Source organism: Cydia amplana, chromosome 25, assembly GCF_948474715.1.
Source record: "Cydia amplana chromosome 25, ilCydAmpl1.1, whole genome shotgun sequence".
Lineage (NCBI taxonomy): Eukaryota > Metazoa > Arthropoda > Insecta > Lepidoptera > Tortricidae > Cydia > Cydia amplana.
This window is the reverse complement of record NC_086093.1, coordinates 828,779-842,164: the sequence shown is the minus strand read 5'-3', so window position 1 is coordinate 842,164 and position 13,386 is coordinate 828,779. Positions and strand designations below refer to the sequence as shown.

Here is a 13,386-nt window from a genome sequence, read left to right as displayed (position 1 = left end):
TTATGGGGAAACTTAAAAATGTTGGTCAGTGTATTATTTATTACTATATAAGACGGTTGTATAAATAATAAATAAATATTATAGGACATTCTTACACAGATTGACAAAGCCCCACAGTAAACTCAATAAGGCTTGTGTTGTGGTACAACGATATATATAATATATAGTTAAATACATATAAATATTAATTTACATAGAAAACATCCATAACTCAGGAACAAATATTTGTGTAAACAACACAAATAAAAGCCCTTCCCAGGATTCGAACCCGCGACCTGTATTGTATGTGACCAAGTTTAAATCACTGCGAGGCCGAAGTTATCTCTCGTTGTAATCGAATTACAATAAGACAAAACTTTTGATACTCTTTTTTACTTTGAAAGTAGTTCTAATTACAATTGTTCACCCAAAGATAAGTGATGATATCACATTATGCAACGAGAAATACCAAGGAAACAACGTGTACTCTGCTTATATACCCTCGTAGATAAGTTATGGCATGATGCTTTGGGGTAACAATACCTATGTAAATTTACCAGTAACGTCTGTTGTAGGGCGCTAGCGTCAGCGTGTAACGCATATGTACACTCAAGATGAGATATGGCATCGTGTTATGGGGTAACGATACTTTATTGTAATCTGTTGTCAATTTGTACTAATTTGCTTGATGCCTACTTGGAAACTGTCGTCAACGTGTACTTTGCTTATGTACAGTCACCTGCAATAATATGTTACACAAATAAGGCCTCAATAATATCTGACACGATCTTATTTGTAGAGCCATAAGAGCGTGTCACATATATTTGCGGCCTTCAAAGAGTAACATATTATTGCAGGTGACTGTACCCTCGCAGATAAGTTATGGCACGATGCTTTGGGGTAACGGTGCCTATGTAAAATTACCAGTAACGTCTGTTGTAGGGCGCTGGCGTCGGCGTGTAGCGCCCTGGCGAGCGCGTCGAGCGCGCAGCATGCGTGCGCGACGGCCTCGCGGGGATACTCCGGCTCCAGGGCCGAGAGGCCGAGGGCTGACCACATGGCGGACAGGTAGGTCCAGCAGCGCTCGATACCTGTGGGATACATAGATAGGATAGGTTTAAAGTGGCCTTCAACTGCATAAACACCGGATACAAAATTGGGATTTTCCCAAATAGCAAAGTTTTCTATACGTATTTTTTTGTACAGGCAAAGTAGTTTTTCATTCGTATAAGAAAACCTTCCTCTATTTCTTGTGAAATTACCATCATTTTCGAAATTTTTCTAGCTTTATGTAAAGGTTTCGCAACTTGCACATCAGAGGACAGCACTATTTCGCCGGAGTGAATGAGAAAGCTTATTAAATTGCTAGGAGCTAGGTTGGACTCCGAAACTTTGGTAGCACACCCTGAATGGAAAGTTTTTCACGTTAATATACCATGTATGTACCAATAATCGTTCCTGTTAAACTTTAACTCATTTGGAAACTAGCCTTATTTATTCATTGATAAATAGCGACCCGCCCCGGCTTCGCACGGGTTAACAAATTATACATAAACCTTCCTCTTGAATCACTATATCTATTAAAAAAAACCGCATCAAAATCCGTTGCGTAGTTTTAAAGATCTAAGCATACATAGGGAGAGACAGCGGGAAGCGACTTTGTTTTATACTATGTAGTGATTGATAATAACGGTACAGATATCATAATAGTTGCCCAATGCGATAGTGTAGCAAAAAGTAATCTAGAGACATATATTATATTTATAAACCGTGTTTCTAAACAAAAACGCTCAAAGTAAAAACGTGGCTTTATACATACCGTCTAGCCCCACGTTTTCGTCCAACTCATTGGTTTTAAGCAGCTGCAAGGCGCCGTCCAACGCTTTCTCCTGTTGAGTAGCGTCCGGTAGGGCGCTGGCGGCCTTCAGGAGCAGCTCAGGCTTGCACGAGTCCAGGGTCCACACCCACATCGATACTATACACTGGTGGAATAAAATAGATAAAAAGCGGTATAAACATACCGTCTAGTCCCACGTTTTCGTCCAACTCATTGGTTTTAAGCAGCTGCAAGGCGCCGTCCAACGCTTTCTCCTGTTGAGTAGCGTCCGGTAGGGCGCTGGCGGCCTTCAGGAGCAGCTCAGGCTTGCACGAGTCCAGGGTCCACACCCACATCGATACTATACACTGGTAGAATAAAATAGATATACATGTTAAATGTTATGTTATGTGTGTTGTTGATTGTTGTGTGTTGTTACGTTTAAATGTTGTGTACTTTCCGTGCATCACTCGTCCATGGCCCCGACGGAAGACCAGCGTTCGTCCATCCAGGCTAAAACCATGCTGAATCGGGACCATTTCGTGGCTATTTACATGTTGTGTGTTGTAATGTTAAGTGTAACTTTTATTTATTTTTTCCTCTTTTTTTATCTGTTATTTCTTTATTTCTTTTTGCCACGAATAAACTATTTCTATTCTATAAAAAAAGGTGTTAAATCCGTCAAATAATAAGTTTTTGGCAAAAATTTCATTTTTGACACAAGCTTTTATCGCTGACTGTACTTTTCTTTCCACGGACAACTAATACTCATTGAGACAATTCTAAAAACCCTAAACACAATTAGGTTGCCTTATTTTATCAGTTTTATCACAGAGTTCCTATGGCCACCTCCTGCCTCCATCATCAGATCAGCTCGATGGTATCATAATATTGCATTGTCACCCGACTTACATACAGGTTGGTCCAAAAATACGTTGACAAGGTTTTTTTAATACACAAATGTTTGGGCCACCCCGTATGTATGCAAATTTTCAGCGTCATTTGAAGTCGGGTAGTGGGTCAAATTTAACTTACAAAATTTGACCCGTACAAACATAACTACATGCATAGGTACATTGCAAGTTAAATAAAAGCTTGTAAAAAATAATATTCCCCATTTCTAAATCGGCTATAACTCGTATTTTTAGCATTATAAAAATGTTAAACAATCTTGACATGTACATAGAGAAATATAGTATGACAAGAGTGCTCACTCCATACATCAGTTCAGACTATTAATTTCAGTGTCTACATCTAGCATCGAGTAGCGGAACTATCAGTACTGCTACATCTATTGTCAAGTAGCAGTACTGATAGTTCCGCTACTCAATGCTAGATGCTAATAGGCTTTTTGGTACTAAAACTGATGTATGGAGTGAGCACTCAATGTATTTTTTTCTCTATGGACATGTATGAAAGAAAATAGTGGGACGTTGTTGTTCTAAAGTGTTCAGGAAATGATACGTTTCTGTTCAGGCGTTTCTCAGCAGGATGTATGCTTGTTAGCCACCGTCGTAGTATTTAAAAAAACCTGTATCATGTGGAGCTGGTATTCTAGTTGGCATCGGAAGCTGTACTGCACCGCTGTGTGCGTCTTTGTCACCGCCTCTCTGTCCCACACGTTGACAGCAGGGAACCTGTTGTACACAGAACAATATAGTTGGTCAAACCAATTTGTCAGTAAATTAGAACAAAAAAAACTATATTCATCCTTTTCTTTTGGGTGCTAGTACTAGTGTAAGACAAAAAAATAACGGGTTGCACTCAGGGAGTGCCGGCAGAAGTGAAAACTCAATCACTATGGCAAAATGTCTGCAGCACTATGTATAATTGAGGTTAACGCCATCTAACGTTATTTCGTCGCATTACTTGAAACCCCTAAGCACATCACTGTTAGTACTAGTAGTAGTGCCGTAGTAGTAGTAGTAGTAGTGACGATAGAAGTGAAAACTCACCTCACTATGTTACCGACGCCCGGTAAAACGATACATACCTTTAGCGGAGGTATTCTATTTATTTATTATATATTATTATCATTCTCAAATAAGATCACACTTTTTCACTGACATGTTTATTTACATACTGCCATGACAACGTCCAATTATTTGAACATAGGTAAAGAGTCTTGAAAAGGAGTCCGCAACATAAATGTCAAATAACATTGAGTTTTTCTTTATTGATTTAAATGCCATCTAAATTATGAGTGGCCATCTAAACCTTACGCCCCTTACGGTCACGTGATCGCCTTACGCTGTCTCGAGTTTATCATTTTTTTCCCCACCTCAAAAAGTGCCCAGCGCCGCTAAAGAAGTTTTCACTTCAAAAACCGCATCAAAATCCGTTGCGTAGTTTTAAAGATCTAAGCATACATAGAGACAGACAGACAGCGGGAAGCGACTTTGTTTTATACTATGTAGTGATATATTGTTACAAACAAGGGGTGAAAGAGAAACATACCGTTCCCTGATCTGTCCCAGAATGATGTCCGCTTTGGTGGTGAGCCGTTGCAACAGCAGGATTAACAAAATGGCGTCGTGGTCACCTGTAACAAGTACCAGGAGTAAAATAAACCTGCTACATCTATGCAAGTACGTATTCAGTGACCGTGACGTCACGTTCACTTATCGTTTTGTTAGGAGCGTTTCGCGAGTGAAGTACGACTGTCGGACTTTGACTATCATTTCTGACTTTTGTATTGCTTTAATGCAATGTGTGCCATATAGACATTTGATCGATTGATACCATAAAAGAAAATTTGTCATCTAGCCTATACCATAGAAATATTTAAGTAAAGAAAGACTGGTAACTCCATACATCACTTTTCTTACCAAAACGCGAGTTATTTCGTAGTCGACATCTAACGTTAAGTAGTGGAACTATCAGTACCGCTACTTGACACTAGATGTCACAAGTTTCGCTACTACTTAGCTAAAAATTGTTGAGCATTAGAGTGTGTGTTCGCTGCTACGTCTATTGTAAACTAGCGGTACTGATAATGTCCGCTACTTGACGCTAGATGTCGACTACGAAATAATTCGCGTTTTGGTAAAAAAAACTTAAAGTTGCCACTCTTTCTTTAGTTATAATATCTGGGAGACAAAACATATAATATCTCAAAAATTAGCGTTTTCCCAGAGATAAGACCTAACTAGATCGATTTTTCGCCCCCGAAAACCCCCAAATACCGAATTTCATCGAAATCGTTAGAGCCGTTTCCGAGATCCCCGAAATATATAAAATAAATAAATAAATATGCAAGAATAGGCTACATGACTAATTTTCATTTATGGTATCAATCGATCGGGTTTGTTTTTAGGATCAAATGTCTATATGGGACCCGTTGCATTAAAGTAACACAAAAGTCAGAAATTGTAGTCAAAGGCCGACAGTCGCACTTCACTCGCGAAACGCCCTATACAAAACGGCCAGGGGCCGTGACGTCATCGCCCATCTTGTAGTATGGACAAAACAAGAAAATTGCGTTTTTGTCGCTGAAATATTGCGTTTATGTATATAGTTGCTACCTATACAATATTTTTTTGGATGAAATGTAAGGAATCGAATGGTACCCTTACTTTTATCGTTTTTGGAAGTTAAAAAAAGCTTACGAAGCCGAAACATACGAAATAGTACTTCGTACTATGAAACTAAACTATGTGACAAAGACCAAAAGTTGGGGAGCAAGTAGGACAACAATATTTATGTATACAATAAATGAATTGGTTCATTAGAAAACACAATTCCCCTAATGATGGCGCCACTGGACGGTCGACGCAGTCTTAATATGTGTATAAAAGCGGTTTAATGACATTTTTTCAACGATTTTAATAAATCTGCAAAAGTTTCGGTTTCGGTTTCGGCCGAAACTAGAGCTAAAGCCGAACCTTCGGTTTCGGTTTCGGCAAAAAAACATGTTTCGGTCGGACACTAATAATTATGTTTGTCTATACGCACCCGCCGGTTGCATGAAGTGGTCGGGCAGACAGGCGGCCAGCATGTCTGCGCGTGCGCGCGCCTGCGCCAGCTCCAGCGCGCGCAGCTGCAGGTCCACGGAGCGCGTGCAGGCGCGGGACAGCTGCGCCAGCGCGCCGAGTTCAACAGGCGGCGAGCGGGACGGCTCGGGAGTCTCCTGCTCGGACGGGGCTGGGGAACCTGAAAAAAAAAACGGTCAAGTGCGAGTCGGACTCGCGCACGGAGGGTACCGCACCATCAACAAGAAATAGAGCAAAACAAGCAAAAATACGGTCACCCATCCAAGTACTGACCCCGCCCGACGTTGCTTAACTTCGGTCAAAAATCACGTTTGTTGTATGGGAGCCCCAGTTAAATCTTTATTTTATTCTGTTTTTAGTATTTGTTGTTATAGCGGCAACAGAGATACATCATCTGTGAAAATTTCAACGTCTAGCTATCACGGTTCGTGAGATACAGCCTGGTGACAGACGGACGGACGGACGGACGGACAGCGGAGTCTTAGTAATAGGGTCCCGTTTTTACCCTTTGGGTACGGAACCCTAAAAATTAAAAAAAAAACCGGTCAAGTGCGAGTCGGACTCGCGCACGGAGGGTTCCGCACCATCAACAAATAGAGCAAAAAAATCGTGTTTGTTGTATGGGAGCCCCACTTAAATCTTTATTTTATTCTGTTTTTAGTATTTGTTGTTAAGTATAGCGGCAACAGAGATACATAATTTGTGAAAATTTCAACTGTCTAGCTATCGCGGGTCATGAGATACGGCCTGGTAACGGACGGACGGACGGATAGCGAAGTTTTAGTAATAGGGTCCCGTTTTTACCCTTTGGGTACGGAACCCTAAAAACGGTCAAGTGACCGATCTCAGCTCCACCAATGGCTTACTCATAGAGTAATTTACTCAATAAACGAGTTTTTTTGCTTACAAAGAAGACTCTGTAATATATTAGTTAAGTTAGTTGCATGATAGATTTAATCCTTTAATTTTAAGTTTTTCATTTGATATTCGCACGCCAGAAAAGGCGTAATATGTAGAACAATTTTGTACCTAATACTTAAAACCACTATGTAACCATATTACTGCGAATAAACCATTTGTATTTGTGCGAGTCGGACTCGCGTTCTAAGGGTTCCAAACATTACCCAATTTTAACAATGTATTTTTTTATGTGGAACGTGAATGGAATGTCTATAAAAACGTTTCTAACTTCAAGTAGGGGTCGGATCAAATATTAAATAATTAATCCCGACTCACGCTTGACTGCACATTTCTAATAGGTTTCCTGTCATCTGTAAGTAAAGAACTATTTTGTGTATTTTTTTCTAAATTTTAGACCCAGTAGATTCGTAGATAAGGGGAATGGTCTTTTTTTGTCTATTTTCTTGAATAACTGCTAAACTATTTATCATAAAATTATAAAAAATATATATTTGAGATTCTTACAATGAGCTCTTTCATTTGATATGTGGCACGATATAGTTTGAAAAACTTTATTATTGAATTTTCTCATTTACCTCCCAAAAGTGGCCCTCCCAAATGTTTAAAATTTATTTGTTTACGTTACACGCCCGTCTTTGGGTCACAAACTTACATTATGTGTGCTAAATTTCAACTTAATTGATGCAGTAGTTTCGGGGAAAATAGGCTGTGACAGACGGACAGACAGAGGCACGAGTGATCCTATAAGGGTTCCGTTTTTTCCTTTTGAGGTACAGTGGGCCAAAAAAGTGGTCTACCAGTTTTGACAAAAGTTTCTGCAATCGCTAAGGTTGACTTTTCTAACGGAGTTTAAAGTAAATCGACCTTGTCTCATGACGTTCAAACGAACCTCAACCGTAGAGTGGTAGACCACATTTTTGGCCGACTGTACGGAACCCTAAAAACTCTTTTTAAATACCTTGTTTAGACTCCAGCTGGTTCCGTATCTCATTGTACTGTTCAGTCATCTTCTGCACCAGCTCCCTGAACTTCAGAATGGTGGAGTCGCGATCCATGATGGTTTCGAACGCGGCCTCGCGTTCGCGCACCACCTGGGCAGAAGAAAATACCAGTTTACAGTACATATGGTTCTACTTTCCCGAACTAGTGCGGGAAAGGGCATTTTCCGTGCATATGTCGAAAGTTTAGTGCCATATGTACTGTAAAACGTTGTACGATACACGTGCGAAAAGGTAATTCGCAACTCGTGTCGATTTAAAACATTCTACTATTTCGTATTTCCTCTTTTCCGCACTTGTATCGTAAATTAACTATTTTCAAACACGCTTTGAATTTTAGCCTAGTTAGCTATCACGGTTCAAGAGACACAGCCTGGTAACGTACAGACGGAGAGCGGAGTCTTAGTAATAGGGTACCCTTGGGGTACTTAACCCTAAAAAAGAAATTATAATTAAGGGATGTTTTTTTAATAAATTCGTGGACCACTTCAGGTGCTTCCAAGGACCACGGGTGGATGAACTATTTCTTGTTGTTATTCTGTCCGGTCAGCCAAGAGACAATAATAGCATAATTTATTAGAATACATTATACACCACCTTCTTCTGACACGCTTGGTAGACGACCCTCAATGGAAAGGGTTTACAAGTATCACAAAAAAGCGTGTTTGGTGTATTTAAATGCCTTAAAATCTGGTTTTAAAGAGTGACCCAGGAGAACGTAACCATGGCAACGAGTGACAAGAAAAAGTTGATTGGTCAACCATTGGTTTAGAGCTACAGTCACATACCTCTCTAGTGGCGCTCTGGGCCATCTCCAGCTCCTCGCGCAGGTCCTGCTCCAGCTCTCGGTTGGACTCCACCAGCTGCTCGTGGACTTCTTGAAGCGCTACCAGCTCAGCCGCGTCTTGATTAGAGCTATAGTCACATACCTCTCTAGTGGCGCTCTGGGCCATCTCCAGCTCCTCGCGCAGGTCTTGCTCCAGCTCTCGGTTGGACTCCACCAGCTGCTCGTGGACTTGGAGAGCTTCCAGCTCAGCCAAGTCTTGATTAGAGCTATAGTCACATACCTCTCTAGTGGCGCTCTGGGCCATCTCCAGCTCCTCGCGCAGGTCCTGCTCCAGCTCTCGGTTGGACTCCACCAGCTGCTCGTGGACTTCTTGGAGAGCTTCCAGTTCAGCCACGTCTTGTTTCAGTTGTTCCACCTGGAAATACAAATGAATGAATAAACATTATATTAGTGCAAAAAAAATGGTAGTCGTTTTCTAGATTTCGGGGGTGGTGGTTCCGAAAATGATGCTTGGAAGTTCAGAAAGGCGATCATTTACATTTTCGTGAAAGTGACTATAGTACTCGCTTTCGAGGTTTTCGGGGGTTCGGATTTTAAAAATGATCATTCCTTCGGAATTATAGTAGATTCTGAGTATTCGGGAGGTGCCACCCTGTACCTTATTTTTGGACATTACGTGTTTAATACAATAAATGTTCTGTCGGTCTTCTCAGCTAACTGTTCAACCATCTCCTCAGCCCCAAGTGCAGCGTCCACCTGTTCCCGAAGGTCTGCGCCCTGACCTTCCAACTCTTCAATCCTGGCCGTCTCATCTGGTCTTATAACGCCATCTTCTCAGCTAGCAGTTCTACCCAGTCTGCGTCTACCTAAACCCTCAGTTTCCTTTCGGTCTACTAACCTGGTCTTCCAACGACCTTCTTCTCAGCTAGCTGTTCCACCATCTCCTCAGCCCCAAGTGCTGCATCCACCTGTTCCCAAAGGTCTGGTCTTCCAACTCCTCAACCCTGGTGGTCAACTCACCTGGTCTTCTAAAGCCATCTTCTTCTCAGCCAGTTGTTCTACCATCTCCTCAGCCCCAAGTGCTGCATCCACCTGTTCCCAAAGGTCTGGTCTTCCAACTCCTCAACCCTGGTGGTCAACTCACCTGGTCTTCTAGTGCCATCTTCTTCTCAGCCAGCTGTTCCACCATCTCCTCAGCCCCAAGTGCTGCATCCACCTGTTCCCAAAGGTCTGGTCTTCCAACTCCTCAACCCTGGTGGTCAACTCACCTGGTCTTATAACGCCATCTTCTCAACTAGCAGTTCTTCCCAGTCTGCGTCTACCTAAACTCTCAGTTTTCTGTCGGTCTACTAACCTGGTCTTCCAACGCCATCTTCTTCTCAGCCAGCTGTTCCACCATCTCCTCAGCCCCAAGTGCTGCATCCACCTGTTTCCGAAGGTCTGGTCTTCCAACTCCTCAACCCTGGTGGTCAACTCACCTGGTCTTATAACGCCATCTTCTCAACTAGCAGTTCTTCCCAGTCTGCGTCTACCTAAACTCTCAGTTTTCTGTCGGTCTACTAACCTGGTCTTCCAACGCCATCTTCTTCTCAGCCAGCTGTTCCACCATCTCCTCAGCCCCAAGTGCAGCGTCCACCTGTTCCCAAAGGTCTGGTCTTCCAACTCCTCAACCCTGGTGGTCAACTCACCTGGTCTTCTAGTGCCATCTTCTTCTCAGCCAGCTGTTCCACCATCTCCTCAGCCCCAAGTGCTGCATCCACCTGTTTCCGAAGGTCTGGTCTTCCAACTCCTCAACCCTGGTGGTCAACTCACCTGGTCTTCTAGTGCCATCTTCTTCTCAGCTAACTGTTCAACCATCTCTTCAGCCCCAAGTGCTGCATCCACCTCTTCCTGAAGGTATGCGACCTGGGCTTCCAACTCCTCAACCCTGGCCGTCTCATCTGGTCTTATAACGCCATCTTCTCAGCTAGCAGTTCTACCCAGTCTGCGTCTACCTAAACCCTCAGTTTCCTTTCGGTCTACTAACCTGGTCTTCCAACGCCATCTTCTTCTCAGCCAGCTGTTCCACCATCTCCTCAGCCCCAAGTGCAGCGTCCACCTGTTCCCAAAGGTCTGGTCTTCCAACTCCTCAACCCTGGTGGTCAACTCACCTGGTCTTCTAGTGCCATCTTCTTCTCAGCCAGCTGTTCCACCATCTCCTCAGCCCCAAGTGCTGCATCCACCTGTTTCCGAAGGTCTGGTCTTCCAACTCCTCAACCCTGGTGGTCAACTCACCTGGTCTTCTAGTGCCATCTTCTTCTCAGCTAACTGTTCAACCATCTCTTCAGCCCCAAGTGCTGCATCCACCTCTTCCTGAAGGTATGCGACCTGGGCTTCCAACTCCTCAACCCTGGCCGTCTCATCTGGTCTTATAACGCCATCTTCTCAGCTAGCAGTTCTACCCAGTCTGCGTCTACCTAAACCCTCAGTTTCCTTTCGGTCTACTAACCTGGTCTTCCAACGCCATCTTCTTCTCAGCCAGCTGTTCCACCATCTCCTCAGCCCCAAGTGCAGCGTCCACCTGTTCCCAAAGGTCTGGTCTTCCAACTCCTCAACCCTGGTGGTCAACTCACCTGGTCTTCTAGTGCCATCTTCTTCTCAGCCAGCTGTTCCACCATCTCCTCAGCCCCAAGTGCTGCATCCACCTGTTTCCGAAGGTCTGGTCTTCCAACTCCTCAACCCTGGTGGTCAACTCACCTGGTCTTCTAAAGCCATCTTCTTCTCAGCTAGCTGTTCCACCATCTCCTCAGCCCCAAGTGCTGCATCCACCTGTTCCTAAAGGTATGCGACCCGGGCTTCCAACTCCTCAACCCTGGCCGTCTCATCTGGTCTTATAACGCCATCTTCTCAGCTAGCAGTTCTACCCAGTCTGCGTCTACCTAAACCCTCAGTTTCCTTTCGGTCAACTCACCTGGTCTTCTAGTGCCATCTTCTTCTCAGCCAGCTGTTCCACCATCTCCTCAGCCCCAAGTGCTGCATCCACCTGTTTCCGAAGGTCTGGTCTTCCAACTCCTCAACCCTGGTGGTCAACTCACCTGGTCTTATAACGCCATCTTCTCAACTAGCAGTTCTTCCCAGTCTGCGTCTACCTAAACTCTCAGTTTTCTGTCGGTCTACTAACCTGGTCTTCCAACGCCATCTTCTTCTCAGCCAGCTGTTCCACCATCTCCTCAGCCCCAAGTGCTGCATCCACCTGTTTCCGAAGGTCTGGTCTTCCAACTCCTCAACCCTGGTGGTCAACTCACCTGGTCTTATAACGCCATCTTCTCAACTAGCAGTTCTTCCCAGTCTGCGTCTACCTAAACTCTCAGTTTTCTGTCGGTCTACTAACCTGGTCTTCCAACGCCATCTTCTTCTCAGCCAGCTGTTCCACCATCTCCTCAGCCCCAAGTGCAGCGTCCACCTGTTCCCAAAGGTCTGGTCTTCCAACTCCTCAACCCTGGTGGTCAACTCACCTGGTCTTCTAGTGCCATCTTCTTCTCAGCCAGCTGTTCCACCATCTCCTCAGCCCCAAGTGCAGCGTCCACCTGTTCCCAAAGGTCTGGTCTTCCAACTCCTCAACCCTGGTGGTCAACTCACCTGGTCTTCTAGTGCCATCTTCTTCTCAGCCAGCTGTTCCACCATCTCCTCAGCCCCAAGTGCTGCATCCACCTGTTTCCGAAGGTCTGGTCTTCCAACTCCTCAACCCTGGTGGTCAACTCACCTGGTCTTCTAGTGCCATCTTCTTCTCAGCCAGCTGTTCTACCATCTCCTCAGCCCCAAGTGCAGCGTCCACCTGTTCCCGAAGGTCTGGTCTTCCAACTCCTCAACCCTGGTGGTCAACTCACCTGGTCTTATAACGCCATCTTATCAGCTAGCAGTTCTACCCAGTCTGCGTCTACCTAAACTCAGTTTTCTGTCGGTCTACTAACCTGGTCTTCCAACGCCATCTTCTTCTCAGCTAGCTGTTCCACCATCTCCTCAGCCCCAAGTGCTGCATCCACCTGTTCTCGTAAGTCTGCGACCTGGGCTTCCAACTCCTCGACCCTGGTGGACAGCTTCTCTTTGGTGCGAGACAGTTCCGCTATCTCGGATCTGTATTGTTCTATGTCCTGGAAATTTAGAAGATGTTTAGAACTGTTTCAAATGTCAAAAAGTTATCAATGATATGTGGCTTTCTATCAGAGAACGGTCCTTATGTTTCATAAGGGTGGTGTTCCACCTGTCCAATTTCTTGGCCCATGCATTTCGTCTATCTCCCTCATTAAGCAAAATGTGAGACGTAAATACACATTGGACCAAGAAATTGCACAGGTGGAATCCCTTGGCTCCCTTAGGACCTTCCCATCACAAAAGGGTCCTTATGTATTAAGTTCGCTAGTAATAATCTTTTTTTTATGTGGGATAAAGATAGATGAAGATGAAACGAATTTTTATAAGCGCTCACTTTTGGTCGATTTTACTACGGATTATTTGTCTTTTCAATGTTTATACGGCCTCACTGCCCGACCACAAGTGGGAACGTAAGGTCCGAACGCCGTTTCTCGCTCCCACCTATGGCTGCCCTCCGTGCGGAGTCGAGGCTCTCTCGAAGCCTTATGCGATTGGCCCAAACATGAAAATTTTCAAAATGGCGCCCAGATTATTTTTTAGTATCAACTTTTGTCGTCTTACCTTATTCATCTTTTGCATGAAGTGCTTGTCATGAATCACCTTACCTGCTGAGCAGGCGCCGAGGTCTGTTTAAAAGGAAGAGGCTCTTTTGGAGCACACCAAAAATGTCATCATCTTCCTCGCGTTGTCCCGGCATTTTTGCCACGGCTCATGGGGTCCGCTTGGCACCTAATACCACGAATTGGCGTGAGCACTAGTTCT

At 44.0% G+C, this 13,386-nt stretch overlaps 1 protein-coding gene across 1 annotated transcript in view; it reads right to left on the bottom strand.

Annotated features, from left to right (window-relative positions):
* LOC134659549 (dynactin subunit 1) overlaps nt 1-13,386 on the bottom strand; it is a 49,599-nt gene that overhangs the window by 14,049 nt on the left and 22,164 nt on the right. Inside the window, exons 11-18 of the mRNA XM_063515214.1 lie at nt 12,444-12,623; nt 8,774-8,908; nt 7,667-7,799; nt 5,750-5,947; nt 4,253-4,337; nt 3,327-3,432; nt 2,001-2,163; nt 904-1,070 (exon numbers count right to left, since the gene is read on the bottom strand). Of these exons, the coding sequence (XP_063371284.1) occupies nt 904-1,070; nt 2,001-2,163; nt 3,327-3,432; nt 4,253-4,337; nt 5,750-5,947; nt 7,667-7,799; nt 8,774-8,908; nt 12,444-12,623 (1,167 nt within the window). The remainder of the gene's footprint in view (nt 1-903; nt 1,071-2,000; nt 2,164-3,326; nt 3,433-4,252; nt 4,338-5,749; nt 5,948-7,666; nt 7,800-8,773; nt 8,909-12,443; nt 12,624-13,386) is intronic.